The sequence below is a fragment of the Fukomys damarensis genome, unplaced genomic scaffold (genome assembly GCF_012274545.1).
Source record: "Fukomys damarensis isolate Sample0158 unplaced genomic scaffold, DMR_v1.0_HiC HiC_scaffold_12, whole genome shotgun sequence".
Lineage (NCBI taxonomy): Eukaryota > Metazoa > Chordata > Mammalia > Rodentia > Bathyergidae > Fukomys > Fukomys damarensis.
The window spans coordinates 52,133,432-52,148,351 of NW_022900924.1; the positions used below are offsets into that span (position 1 = coordinate 52,133,432).

The window sequence follows — 14,920 nt, forward strand, 5'->3', positions numbered from 1 at the left end:
CCCCCCCCCCCCGCGCGAGCCTAGCAACAAGAAAGCCCACTCGCGGTCCGGAGCCAACCGCAAAAGAGAATTGGAGGGGTGTGGGCGGGGTTTGCCCTTCGGCCAGTCCTGAGTCTGTCTGAGATAAGGCCCACAGATCACGTGTGCGGTTGCTAGGCTCTGGAAGAGACTTCCCAGAACCCGGAGGCCAGTTGGTGTTCGGTTGCTGAGTGTGCGCGGTGAAAGTAGGCCAGGTTAATTGGCACGTTTACGGTCTTAGGCTCCCTTTAAATAGTCTCCATTTCGCCCCCAAACCGAATGCGAGTGGGATGTTGTCCTTTTTACAAACCGGGAACGTCGAATGACACAGTAGTTTGCCTAAGATCACGAAGCTATTTCCTGGCACTGTTGGAGTTTGAGCCGGCAAATGTATACCAGCTCCAGCCCACGCCCTGGAGGTCAGTCCACTGGGAGAGATGCGGACGTGGACAATTGAAAACTACCGTACAGAATTGTTGGCTGCTGTGATAAAAGCCCTGTGCAAAGTGCAGTATCGCGGAAGGAGAACCACACTGTAATCAACTCGCCTCCCGTAAATGATCCCGGGAATCCTCAGAGGTTTTCATGTCCTAATTTGTTTCCCGGACTGCGCTTACTCTTAGACCGTGATTGACAGGATTCTGCTGCAAGCCCGAGAGGCGCACGGCAGACCTTAGAGGGTGGACACCAATCCTAAGTGTGACACAGGTGCCTCCTTAAGTTCCCAAAGCACAGCCGACACCACACGGTTACTGACAGTTGTGTACAGAAATTTTTAATGGACTCTTTTGAGGCTTGATGGTTTCAGTTTAGGTAATGACGTCCAATGGACAACCAGGAAAGATGTGACAAATTTACTAATATGCAAAAGCAAGGAAGCTATATTCAAAACAAGAGCCTCAGGTTTGAAGCTGAAAAAGCAAAGGGAAGGGGACTGGGACTTCTAGGGGAAAGAGAGGCAAAATAGGCTAAGGAAGTTTGAGGAGAGATACGCAGTGATGACTGTCTTGCTTATTCACATATAATCTCCCAGGAAACAGTCCTGTGTCTGAACTCCAAGCTCTATTTATATATTTATTTAGGAGGTGCTAGGAAACCAGCCCAGGGCTTCACAAATGCTAAGCAAGTGCTCTACCACCAAGCTACACCTTCCTGTCCCCCAATTTCTTCTTCACATGAAAAGATCTTACCTAGCAAAAAAGGAGAATTGGGAAGGAGCCGACCTGTGGAAAATGTGGAGTAATGAAGGGGCAAATTAAAGGATACAGAAGGTCTGAGAAGGAAGGAAGGGGAAGAGAAACTAATTAAATGCTTGCTGGCACATTGCAAAGGTCCTTTGCCACCATGAAGACATTTAATCAGCCCACAGATCTGAAAGGTTTTATTAGCCCCATTTTATAGGCTGACAAACAGGCTTAGGTAGGGCCAGTGCTGAGCTAGCCAGGAGGCAGGCTGAGCCCTTTACAATCAACATGAACAGGTTTTGTAATACACTCACTTTGGCACAATAAGGCCACAGGTACTATCAGACAGATCAAAGAAGATCATACTACATCTGGTCCCTGGCCCCTTCCTCCAGGGTTCTTTCTTTTCACTCCTTCCTGGCAGCATGAGGTAGGCAGCTTTCCTTCACCACACCCTCTGCCATGAGGCAACTAACTTGGAGCCAACTAACCGTGGACTAACCCATCTGAAATCATAAGCCAGAATAAACCTCTCCACCCTTAAGTAGTGGGTGTCAGCAACAGAAAGCTGACCCGTTGTCTTAGTTACTTTCCTTAATGCTGGGACAAAATACCCTATGCGTACAACTTAAAGAAAGAGGTTCTCTAAGGGTTCGTAGAGATTTTAGCTCAGAATTGGCTGACTCCAAGGCAGGGTGGCATGGCAGAAGGGCATGGGGGAAGAGAGCTACTCACAGCAGCACATCCAGGGAACAGAGCAGGTAGGGAGATAGACCCAGGCCATGCCCCCCGTGACCCGCCTCTTCTGCCAGTCCCACCTTCCAACACCAAGCTAGCTGTAGCCCCTTATCATCCAACCACGCGCCCCAAGCCCTACCTCAACACAGGAGGCTCTGGGGGACGTCTGGATAGAAACCACATCACAAGTATAACTGGCTACTTGCAGCCAGCATCTGTGCCCTTGCCCACTGTCTCCCGAAGGGACGCTCATCCCCACAAGGCTACCCCACCTCTTTTCTCAACAACTCTGACGAGCTCCCAACATAAGGGAACTACCCCTCTGTCTCTACCTCTAGCACTCGCGGGTTATGAAGTCAATTTATAAATTAAGTTTGTCTTTTTCACTAAAAATGTTTGGATTCCACCAAACTTGGGAGGTTTGTTCAGAGTGGTCTAACTTAAAATAGAAGTCCTGGGGCAACCCTCAAATTAGCTTTGGATGACTCTAAGGGGCATAGCCAGAAGAAAGAGGCACTACCCAAAAAAGTAATGCCCTACTGACTGCAACAACCTGAACGCTTCAAGTAGTCCATGCTGGTTCCAAAAGAGGGGCCCAAGTCAGAAGCCACAAGACTGGGCCTTCCAGAAAACAGGGTCTCCTCACAGGGAAAGTTGTACATGAGGATCATCTAATGAAGAGTCCAGATTCTCATGACCAAAGCTTATAAAAATGACAACAAAAATGTGACTGTAGCAACAATATTTTTAAATGACTGTTTATGATCCAATTAAGAGTCAGATGTGTAATAATCCCAGCACTCAGGAGGCTGAGACAGGAGGATTGCAAGTTTGAGATTAGTCAAGACTAATCTCAAATAATAAATAAATAAGTAAGTAAATGAAATAAATTTAAAGTACATGATACCATTGAACAATTATTTAAATATTGAACATTTTCTTCAAATTTTTGTTTATTCTCTTTTTTTGGTACCGGGGATAAACTCAGTACCTTGTGCTTGCAAGGCAGGCAGCAGCAACACTCAGCTAAATCCCTGGCCCTGTTCATTCTCTTTTTAAAAGAACTTTTAATAAGAAAACATAGTTTGCCTGTCTTGTCTTGTTGTATCAATTCTTGAAATTTTTGTGCAGGGCTCTGAAAACAAGCAGTTAGTGAAGGACTTCATGTGCGATTTTTTGTTTTGTTTTTTTGTACTCAGGATCTAACTCAGGACCTTGTGCTTGCAAGGCAGGTGCCATCACCACTGAGCTAAATCCCCGGCCCTGGATGTGAGATTTTTATAAGGAAAGAATGATTTCTAAAACAAAGTAGCACCAGGCATGGTGGTGCATGCCTGTAATCCCAGCACTTGGGTGGCTGAGGCAGGAGAATCACAAGTTGGAGACCAGTTTGGGCTACATAGTGTGAGTCCAAGGCCAGCCTAAATTAGTGACACAGTGTCTCAGAAATAAATAAAGTAGCTCTAGTCTAAACCATGAAAAATATTTTTTTAATTGAGATGGATAGTTTCCTGTATTACCAGGCTGATCTGGAACTACGTGGCACAAGCAATCCTCTTGCCTCAGCCTCCCCAGTAGCTAAAATTTCCACACCTCACATAAAAAGCACTTCTTGAGCCAGAAAATCAGTAGGCAGATATTTTTCTTCTTGTTTGGTAACAAGTTACCAAAGAAGGAATTTTATTGGCAAATAATCAATAATGTTAACATATAAATATATATAAGCTGTAACGTGTGTGTGTGTATATGTGTGTGTGTGTGTGTGTGTGTATGTATGTATGTATAATCCCCAGAGCTTCATTCATCCTAGGCAATCATGGCCACTGAACAGTATCCTCAGTTCTATTTGTATTTTTTTTTTCTTTTGCTCTTTTGAGACAGCATCTTGCTATGTAGTCTAGGCTGGCCTTAAACTGACCATGATCCTCCTGTCTCAGCCTCCAGAGCACTGGGATTACAGGTGTGCCCCAAAGTTAAGAAAATAGCCAGGTTCCTACTACCTTAAAGGTAAAACCCAATCTGCTAAGCATGGAGTCAGTCTTCAAATCTCTCCATCATCTCCACCCCAGTGCTCAGGCCACGCCCCCACGGTGGTCCCTGCCTGCAAAGCCGCCCTCCTCCTCCTCACAAATGCCTATGTGAGCTTTGGAACCCAGTTCAAAGGACCTTTCTGTAAAGCTTTTCCAATGCCTCCTGCTGCTGAGACCCAAAATCTTACTACTTCCCATTCTGTTCTCCTGTAGAATTTATGTCCACATCTCATAATACAATTGTTATCATCATTGCCCGATAGTAATGACTGTCTCGAGAGAAAACATGACTGTTTCTCCCCACCCCCACTTTTTCCCTCTATTTTGCTTCTTTTTCCCTTTTTTCTTTATCTTTGTGACACTGGGGATTGAATCCATGCATGCTAGGAAAGCATTTTACTACTGAGCTACAACCTCAGCCCTTTTTATTTTTATTTTTCTGGTACTAGTGACTGATCCTAGGGCCTTCACACTGAACTATATCCTCAGCCCTTATGTTATTTGTTTTTTTGGGGGGTGGGGGATTGATACCGGGGATCAAACTTGGGACCTTGCACTTGCAAGGCAAGTGGCAGCATCACTGAGCTAAATCCCCCACCCAGACCTTTTATTTTTTATTTTGAAATGGAATCTGGCTAAACTGCTAAATTGCCAGGCTGGGTTTGAACTTGCAATCTCTCGGCCTTGCCCTTTTGAGGAGGTTGGATTATAGGGAGGTAAAATCATGACAGTTTGTATGTTTTTTAATGGGAGGACAAGAAATGTCTGATGAAAGAATGAAGAAGTAGGGCCAAAGATTTAGCTCAGTGGTTCCACCACCTGCCTCGCAAGCACAAGGTCCCGAGTTCGATTCCTGGTAACCCACCCCCACCCAAAAAAAAAGGATGAGGACGTGAAACATCTGCTTGGTTTACAGGAGTCACCCTAATCTTCTTGAGGAAACAGACTTTTAAATGTGAATTACAAGTGAGAGGCGGCAGGGTCTGGAAGACAAAGGGTTACAGTGTGCAGCCCAGGGAGAGTGGGGACACAGCCACCTCTCCTGGCTCTTGCAACCAGTGAGTTCCACTTGGACCTGTTTGTCCTGTCCACCCATTTGGAAGTTTGCTTCCCTATCTACCCTACCCTTGTGGCAAGTTATTTCTAGGCTCCAAAGAAAACAGTATGGAATATCACACAATATCACATTAGAAATGAGGGAAATTCTGACATTAGTGAGCACGGATCATGTTTCAGTCATAGGACGGAGAAAGTCTTGATTAGTCGATGGGAGGTGAAGAAATGGTTTTCCTCAAAATACCTTTACATGAATGCTCTTCAAAGTGAAGCAGAGGGTCGGAGAGTTCAAGGCCAGCCTGGGCTCCGCAGTGAAACTGTCTCAGAAACAAACAGAAATAAACATCTTTGATTTGGGGATAGTCACTGGCTCACAAGAAGTTGGGAGGATGGTACGAGGAGGCCCTGTGTACCCTCACGAGCTTCCGCTGAACGTAGCAGCTGACGCAAGCAGCGGCAGCAGCGGGGCCTGCAAACCCGAAGACACAGAGGTACAATCGCAGGCCTCGCGGGCGCTAAGCTCTCATGAGCCTGGAGTTAGTGGCTTGGGTCCGAGCCTACAGCAGCCACGGCGGTGACCCACAGAAGTCCCCAGCTGGAAGAGCTCTCTGTGCCCGGGGACAGCTCGGGACAGAGTGCCTGCCCCGCGGCATGAGGCCCTGGGTTCCAATCCAGCACCACAAAAGGAAGAAAGAAGAGATTCTTCGGTTATCCCTTCGCAGGCTGACCCCTTCTCCTCTCCTCTCCCTCCACCTCTGGGGAGGGTTTTTTGAGATGGGGTCTCTCCATGTAATCCAGGCTGGTTTTGAGCTCGCTGGCCTCAAACCCAGAATCCTCCTGCCTCAGCCTCTTGAGTGTTGGGAGTACAGGTGTGTGACACAAAGCTTGGCCTGATTTCTAACAGTTTCTATTTATCGCTAATCTAAAAAAAGAAAGGACAGTTTCTCCCACTGATTCTAGAAGTCCGGCACCCTAAAGCTGATAGTGACGTGTCACTGGCGTATTTCCAACAAAACGTACATTGACTCTGTCTGATAGGCCGGGGGCGTAGGAACTGAACAAACATTTATCAGGTAAGGACACCCAGCCAGCAGGGAGTAGCACATGCCCTCACAGCTTCCTAAGAGAAGTGGGAAAACAATGTGCTATTTGTTCCAGAGGGCAGGTGTTCGCAAATTAATAAGCCTTGTAGAAGTGGAAAAATAGAAAAGCTGGCAGTTCACCTATTTGATTTTCCTATTTACAATTCTGTAAGCAGGAGATTAAAAAAAAAAAGTAGACTGAAAAGCCCACTAAAGTCTTTGACCCAGAACACCGAGACTGACCCCCGAGGCCGCCATTCCTGAAACCTCACAGGAACTCTCAGCACAGGAGGAGCAGGGACAGGCACAGGTGTGTGACCTGGTAGTAGGAACGGGGTTACAGATAGCTCTGATGCCTCTTTCCACCATTCAACACCCACGTTAGATCTGTGAACATCTTATATTCATTTTACGGAGGAGAAAACGAAGTTGTAAAGAATTTAAATGTTTTGCATAAGGTCACACAACGAGGGAGTGGAAGATGTAAGATTCCCACTCAGTCTTCACATTCATAAGGTCTGAGGTATGAAATCTATACACAGAACTGTTTTTGCGGGGAGTGGTTTGAGATAGGGTCTTGCTATGTAGTTCAGGCTGGCCTTGAACTCACTAAAAGCCCAGATTGGCCTTGCGCTCTCAGTGATCCTCCTGCCTCAGCCTCCTGTGTGCTGAGATTATAGGCATGTACTACTGCGCCTGGTTTATACACAGAACTTTTAAAAGCCTCTCAGGTCTGGGAGGCTGATGTAAGAGGATGCAAATTTGAGCCCAGCCTGGACAACTTGGTGATTTAACTATGGTCTCAAAATAAAAAATGAAAAGGGCAAAAAAGAAGACAGACCCCCTCTTCCTGCACTTCACTCCCCAACTCCCAGCCCGCCCCCCAGGTGACTATGATAACTGGCTCCTTGGATAGCATTGCTGGAAGGTACTGTATTCTCTTGACGCATTCTCCAGCTATTTGAATGGAGCGCAGATGCAGAAAGAACCGTTAGACTTATATAAGAAGTGCTACCTATCCTTTCACAAATGCATATTTATTCCTAAATTGTCTCAATGTTGCAAGCACTTCCACCAGAAAGGGGATTCAGGTACTGGGTGGTTGACGGCTTCTTTTTTTTTCTTTTTCTGTTTTGCACTGCTGGAGGGAATCAAACCCTGGGCCTCCACATGCTGGGCCAATGATCCGTCTTTGGTCCACATTCCCCACCTCACCTGCTTGTTGCTATAAAGCATAAGTTTAGTTACATCAAATATTGTGGTGGGTAGATGCTGGCATGGTTCAGTATTTAAGCTTATTTATTTACATGTTCTTTAAAATAAAAGAACTATTAGGCAGAAAGAAACTGGCTAGCTGGGCGTGGTGGCACACACCTGTAGTCCCAGCACTTGGGAGGCTGAGGCTGGAGGATCACCTCAAGTTCAAGGCCAGCCTGGGCCACTTAGTGAGTTCAAGGCCAGCCTGAACTACACAGTGAGACCTTGTCTCCAAAAAAAGAAAAAGAAAAAAAAAAAGAAAAGAAAAATAAAGATTATAATATAGAAGAAAAAAAAATATTCCTTTAACCTGAAGCTTTGACATATTTTGCAAAGCAGATATGTAATCAGACCTAATGAAATGTTCTTAATGAAAATGGAAAGACTGCCCTTATGAGGAATGAGTGTATGAATTAACATTTAAAAAGTGGGTTTGTATACATAGGCCAAAGAACACTAGCTGCATTTGTCATTTCATTCATAAGAATGAGGCTGGGAGATCTCTCGAATCACACTGGATTTCAACACACCAAGCCAAACAGCTAATAAACCGCCCACAAAGAATGAAACTATTTTGAACTCGTCATTCTGCAAATGCAAATTAGAATATTAAGACGCACAGTGCTGTGTAGAGTAGAAAGTACTGACCTCTCATTGAGAAGAGGAGGAGTCCCGCCTGGCCGGGCTGGGACGGCAGCCTGCTCCCGGGCACTTCCTGTTGTTACCACACCTCTGGATCGGTTATCAGAGCTCCCAGGAGCGCGGCCCGCAGTGGAGACTCTCAAGGCTCTGCGAGGTGACAGGCGGCGACACGCATCCCCCAGCTTCCATATGCAGAAGTTATACCTACTCATCAGCCTCACGTGCCTGGCGAGGTCAGGTAGGGTCTCTGTTGCAAGGTTTTCTTAAATACTGCAAGAAATTAGCAATATTATCGTTTGGTGTTCATCATCCTATGTCCTTCAGTGCATTTTTCATGGCCATTTTTAAGGAAGAAATGGATGGTTAAATGAACTTTCTCATCTTGAAATTTTTTTCCCTCAATAATAATATCTTTGAATCAACTTTTTCTTGTGTACAAAAGTTAAATATGCTGATCCATCTAGGATAGTTGTACTTTCTTTCATTGTTAAAAAGTTCTGTGCCTTTTTGCTTCTATGAATTGATATCACTTATCTGAAATTCTAAATTTACATTAGTTATAATTTTTATTTTTTATTTTATTTATTTTGGGTTTCTCGAGACAGAGTCTTACTGTGTAGCCCAGGCTGGCCTCAAACTCACATTGATCCTCCTCCTGCCTCAGCCTCCCAAGAAGTGAAGTTACAGGATCATTATGCCTGTATGGAATTTTTTTTTTTAGGTTTTCTTTTGTTTTTTTGTAGAGTTTGGGATCAAATCTAGTGCCTAGAGCCAGGCGTGGTGGTGCACACCTGTAATCCCAGTTCTGGGGAGGCTGAGGCAGGAGGATTGCTGTGAGTTGGAGACCAGCCTGGGCTACAAAGTGAGTTCCAGAGCAGTCTCAACTACACACTGAGACCCTGTCTCAAAAAACAAACAAACAAACAAAAAAACCCCACCAACAACAAAAAAACAAATCTAGTGCCTAGAACATGCTAGACAAATGCTGTACCACTGATCTACACTCCCCAGCCTTTATTATCTGGAAATTAAAAATTTTATTTCATGCCCAGCCAATATAAAGAGGGTTTTTATATCTTCATACATTAACATTAAGGGCATATATTTAAATTGTTCTTGTAAATGCCCATACTTTTATATACATCAACTCCTTATACTAATGATCAGCATACTGATAATTTGGAAAGTATCGATCATAATGAAGAAATCAAAATTAAAACACGAATACACAGTAAGGCCACAAAAAGAAAGTGAAATGCTGAAGGGAAAAAAAAAACAAAACCTCTCAAGGCTCCTCAGCCTCTTTAGGGGCCCTATTCTTTTTCACATAGCTCGTGGTAATGAAAATTTGTATAATGTTTTGGGGTACCAAAGATTGAACCCCAGGTCTTACACATGCTAGGCAAGCACTGAGCTCCAAGCCTGGTGCTTTTTAAAATTTTATTTTGAGACAGAGCCTCACTAAGCTGCCCAGGATGGCCTGGTACTTGAAATTTCAGCCTCCTGAACAGCTGGCAACACAGGTGTGTGCCACTGTGCCCTGTGAGATTGGTGTAATTTTTGAAGGGCAAGAGGGAATATGTTATATATTAAGACCCACAAAAATGTTCATGACCCTTGAGCTCATAAAGCCATGGCCGAGAAGTTACTCTAAAGAAATCTCCTTTAACAGGAAAACAGCAATGCGCCGTCTGCCTAGCAAGCAGCAAGGCTGTGGGTTTAGTCCCTGATACAAAAAAAGAAAAAAGTTAAAAAGTAGCTTTGAAAATAATTCTGATGCTGTGCCGAAATGTGCAGACGTACTTCTAAAATAGTACCAAGTAGGGGAAATTAGAACTCAACTTTGTAAACTGCAATTACAACTTTGTTAAAGTCATACAGGTAAATGAGTGAATAAAAAGTAGAAGAATGGAAATTTTAATTATATTAGGATTTCAAATCTATATGGTTTCCTTAATACATGCTTTTGAGGTTTTTGATAAGTTAATTATTCTAACTATGATTTTTTAACTGAGAAAGCAACATTTTAAAGTGTACGCCCATGCTCTTTTGTTGTGGTACTGGGGATTGAACCCAGGGTTCTACACTGAGCTACATCCCCAAAGATCTAGACCTAGATCTAGATCTAAATAGATATCTCAAGTGATCTCAAACTTGGGATCCTCCTGCCTCAGCCTTTTGCATAGCTGGGATTTTAGGCATGAACCACTGTGCCTGGCCAAAGTGCATGCTGTTTTTCATTTTTAAATTTAAAAATTGGACATAACTTCACAGATATCTTTTGTTTTTTGTACCGAGGACTTTGAGCTTGCCAGCAACACTGAGCTAAATCCCTGGCCCATTTTACTATCGTCTTAAGGGAGGACCCTAACACAAAAACCTGGTGATGGTCTGTGGGTACTTTCTTCCAGTATCCTATCGTATATCTCTCTGCAAAACTTGAATAAGGGCAACCTAATTTTCTTTGATCTGCCTTTTAACTTCTGGTCTTCAGATAAGTAAAATCTTTTTTCAGTGACGTTAGGAAACAGACTCTGCTACATGATAAAATCTAAGTAGACTGAGATAAATAACAATACATTTTAGTTAGGAGAAGAAAAAAGAAATTATAGCCAGCAGTCAGCTAAATTTAAATTTCTCTGTATATACACAGCCCTGAACATGGGATTTTTTTCACTTGTTATTATTAATTTATTTTATTAAAAAAATTTTTTTTGAGACAGGGTTTCACTGTAGTTCAGGCTGGCTTTGAACTCACTATGTAGCCCAGGCTCTGCTCAAACTTGCAGTGATCCTCCCGCCTCATTCTCCTGGGTGCTGGGATCCAGGCGAGCACCACCATACCCAGCTGATAGCAAAAATTATTAATCACAAATGCTTTGTCTTTTTATTTCTTTCTTCTTTGTCTTGCAGTCCAAAAATGGGCAAGCATTAAGATGGGATTCTTGTTCTGGGACCTTTGTTTTGTCGTTCTAGTCTTTGGGAAGTCACTTTAGGAATGTTTTCCCTGATCTTACCAGGAACAAAGCAATCCTTGCAAAGTCTGAAGTATCGCTAAAATCACCTGGGGCTGTTGTAGAAAATTCTCCACCCTTCAAGATCAAAATGGGTTCTGGGACAAATTCCCTAGGATCTGCATTTTTAACAGGCCCTCAAGCCTATTTTTTTTTTTTAAATCTATGGGTTGTCTGAGGGACACATTGATGAATATTGTTGTAAATTAAGGCTGTTTATTTTAAGCTTTTTTTTTTTTTTTTTTTTTTTTTTTTTTTTTTGGTATCAGGGATCCAATCAGCACCTTGTACTTGTGAGGCAGGTGCAGTGCCACTGAACTAAATCCCTGCCCAAGCATTTTTGAAAGTTACTTTGCTATGGTATCATGGTCTATGACTGTGACAATGGTGTAAAGCTATGTAGCTATTTTCTCAGAGAAAAGAGATTATAGTAGTTTTTCTTTATCCTTGGGGAAATAATGTTCCAAGTCTTTTCAGGACTGATTGAAAGCCTGCATAGAACCAAATCCTATGAGTATACTTGTATACAATATGTTTTCCTGCACACACACGCCTATGATAAAGTTTAACTTACAGATTAGGTGCAGCAAGAGATTAACCACAGTTACAAAACAGAATAATCATAGCAATATATTATAACAAAAGTTAGATGAATATGGCCTCTCAGAACGTCTCACTGTATTTTTTGGACCACGGCTAAACACGAGTAGCTGAAACTGTGGATGAGGGACCTGGTCAAGCCCCAAACAGAGAGAATTATTTCCTCAGATATCAAAAATCCCCTCAATTATAACTACGCGTTTGCGTGTCTGAGGCACCTTTGTCTTACAAGGAGGCAGAGGAGAGTGAGTGGGTGTGAAGTTGAATGTGGGGGTGTGGCTCAGCTTTTCAGGCCAAAACAAAACAAAAAATCCAAATTGAATTACTTTTCCGATTTAAAATGTTGAATAGGATTTTGGGTCTGGGCTTGTCTCTTAGCAGTAGAGTGCTTCTAGCATTGCATAAGGCCCTAGGGTTCAAGCCCTAGCACCAGACCAAGTAAATAAATAAATAGGTGCTCAACTCACTTTCTGATACCTCCAAGGAGACGTTTTGGGCCTAAAAATATAAAATTTCTTTAGACTTTTATTTCACAGATTTTGTTTACTAGAACCATTTTGGTTTATATCCCTGCTACTAATGTCGGTTCCAGAGTATGCAGCATATTTAAAAATGTCTCCCTTGATTTTTTTTTTTTAAAGATAGGGTTTCAGTAGTAGTCCAGGCTGGCCTTGAACTCACTATGTAGCCGAGGCTGGCCTCGAACTCCTGGTGATCCTCCTGCCTCAGCCTCCTGAATGCTGGGATTACAGGTGTGCACCACCAGCCCAGCTTTCCCTTGATCTTTTGTTTTGTTGTTGTTCCTGGTACCAGGTTGAACTCAGGACCTTGCGCTTGCCAGGCAGGTGCGGCACCGCTAAACTGCATCCCTGGCCCCTTTCCCTTGATCTTGATCGAAATCTTAATAAATACTTTCAGGCAGCATCACTGAGTTTTTAAGCCTGACCCTGGGCCACTTCTCTAAAGAAGTCATTAGTGCACATCCGTGTCTCTCTTGGGAGTGCAGAAACAGTAGCTTGAGCCCAAAACTTGAAATAAGAAAGAAGCCGAGGCAAGGCCACGCCTGCTTGACTACCTGACTGGACCAGGGTCAAGTCCAGTGGGTTTCATGCCAGCTACTTGGGATGGGAGGACTGTGGGGGCGGAAGGTCTCCCATGGGGCTGAGGTAAACTGACACCTTCCTTGTCCCCCACGAGCCAATCAGCCCCACCACCTTCAATTGACTACTGAGTCATCCATTCTCCCCACACTCACACTCAGAGGGCCGAATCAGAGCATTATTTCTTCCTTGATTTTGGCTTCTCGTTTCATAAATACCTCTTTGTGTGTGGCCAGGAGACTCATGCCCAGTACTGGGGATTGAACCCAGGATCCAATATCACTGAGCTGTCACCTCAACCCTCTTTTTTTTTAAATTTGGAGACAAGCTCTCCCTAAATTGCCCAGGCTGGCCTCAGATATGCCCTCCTCCTGCCTCAGCCTGTTTATCTCAGCCCGTTTTTCTCTGGCAATGACAAAACAGAATGGCAGCTCTGCGCAGTCATGTTGAAGGGCAGGACTGGCTAATCTTGCACAGGAACAGACTGACCAAGGCGGGGGGCTTTATTTAGCCCACAGTGGTAGAGAATGGAGGTTTAGCAACCCCTGCCTACAGGGGGAAGAATAGCAATTGGAAAACTGGGAGCCTGCTTCTATTCCGACAGAAAAAGGGACCCTTCCGCCTTCCTCATCTCCTCTGTCAGGCCGGCCTTGCCATGAAATTGTGAAATTACAGGAACCTTTTGTCTTTTTGAAGCACAGTCACGATGTTGCCAGGGTTGGCCCTCAACTCCTAGGCTCAAAGCAGTCCTCCTCACTCAGCTTCTTGAGTAGCTCGAGCTACAGTGTGCACAACCAACCGGACACAGGATTCTTTTTCTGGTTTGCCACGCCGTGAAATGAAACGAGGGCCCTGTATACAGTAGGCTAAGCCCACTGAGCTACACTCTTTATTTTCTTTCTTTCTTTTTTTTAGACAGGGTCTCACAATTGTCCAGGCAATCCTCCTGCCTCAGCCTCCTGAGTGCTGGGATTACTGTCGTGCGCTGCCATGCCTGGCAGACCATTTCTCTTAATCTTCATAGCAGCCAGAACCAAACCTAAGTCTCAGATTCCTAGTCCAGTGCTCTGAGCAGAGAGCACCTGTCACCTGTGAAATGGGCTAGACCTTTAGGTATCCTTAGTTAAGACACTAAAGTGGGAGAAGGAAAGGAATATTCAGCAACCACCTGTTATTTATAAAAATTGCATGCTAAGTGATTTACTTACATTATTTCATTTAATAACTCCATGGGGTAAGTACTAGTATCTCTACGCAGTGTCATCAAAGTTGCTAAGATTTTTTCCCTAGTACTAGGGACTGAACCCATGGTCTTGCACATGCCATGCAAGCGCTCTACCACTGAGGGAGAGGCCAGCCCTGGGCTTTTGGTTTTTGTTATTTTTGGTACTAGGGATCAAACTCAGGCAGGCGCTGTGCCACTGAGCTAAATCTCCAGCCCCGGCCCTGTTTTGTTTTAAGAAAAAGAGGATTCGACCCTTGGCACACCCCCCAATCCTCCCCCCCCAAAAAAAAGAAAGAAAAGAAAAGAAAGAAGGAAAGAGAGAAAGAAAGAAAGACAGAAAGGAGCTGGGCTTGATGCCACACAGCTAGAGCCCCGCATTTGGAGGCTGAGGCAGGAGTTCGTGGCCAGCCTGGGCTACATAGCGAGACCCTGCCTGCCCCTCACATACCAAAGAGAGAAGGCCACCCTGCTGCTCTACATAGAATCCAAATTCCTCCTAAAAGGGTGTTGCCTGACCTCACCCACCCAGTTGTAATTCTCCATCTGTGAACAGGAAATGGTCCTTCACAACAGTCTGAAAGGAAGTGGAAATTTCTCCTTCTTTCCATGAACTCTAGTAGAAGAGGTTAAGCTTTAAAACCTGTTCAGCATGTTCTGTGGTTCCTTGGTTGTACTCTTAAGGCTTACTCTCTGAGCAACTTTGACTTTGCCATAAAACACCCAAAAGAGGTTTGCTTTCAGAAGCTATGCAAAAGTGGATTGCGTTAGAAAGGCCAGGACACCTGTAATCCCAGCACTTGGGAGGCTGAGGCAGGAGGACTGAGAATTTGAAGAAAGTCTGGGCCACGTAGCCAGTGCGAGGATGACCTGGATTACGGCAAGGTACAGTCTAAACAAAACAAAACAAAACAACAGAAAAACAAGAAACAAGCAAAAAAAAAAAAAAAAATGGGGGGGGGAAGAAAAGACCAATA

General features: G+C 44.1%; 1 protein-coding gene across 2 annotated transcripts in view; it reads left to right on the plus strand.

The window, feature by feature from the left end:
- The first annotated feature begins 7,844 nt into the window (after nt 1–7,844).
- Liph (lipase H) overlaps nt 7,845–14,920 on the plus strand; it is a 35,393-nt gene continuing 28,317 nt past the window's right edge. Inside the window, exon 1 of one of the 2 annotated variants that reach the window (XM_010624216.3) lies at nt 7,845–8,245. In XM_010624216.3, the coding sequence (XP_010622518.1) occupies nt 7,960–8,245 (286 nt within the window). In that variant the 5' untranslated portion in view covers nt 7,845–7,959. The remainder of the gene's footprint in view (nt 8,246–14,920) is intronic. The other variant, XM_010624215.3, reaches the window with a different exon arrangement.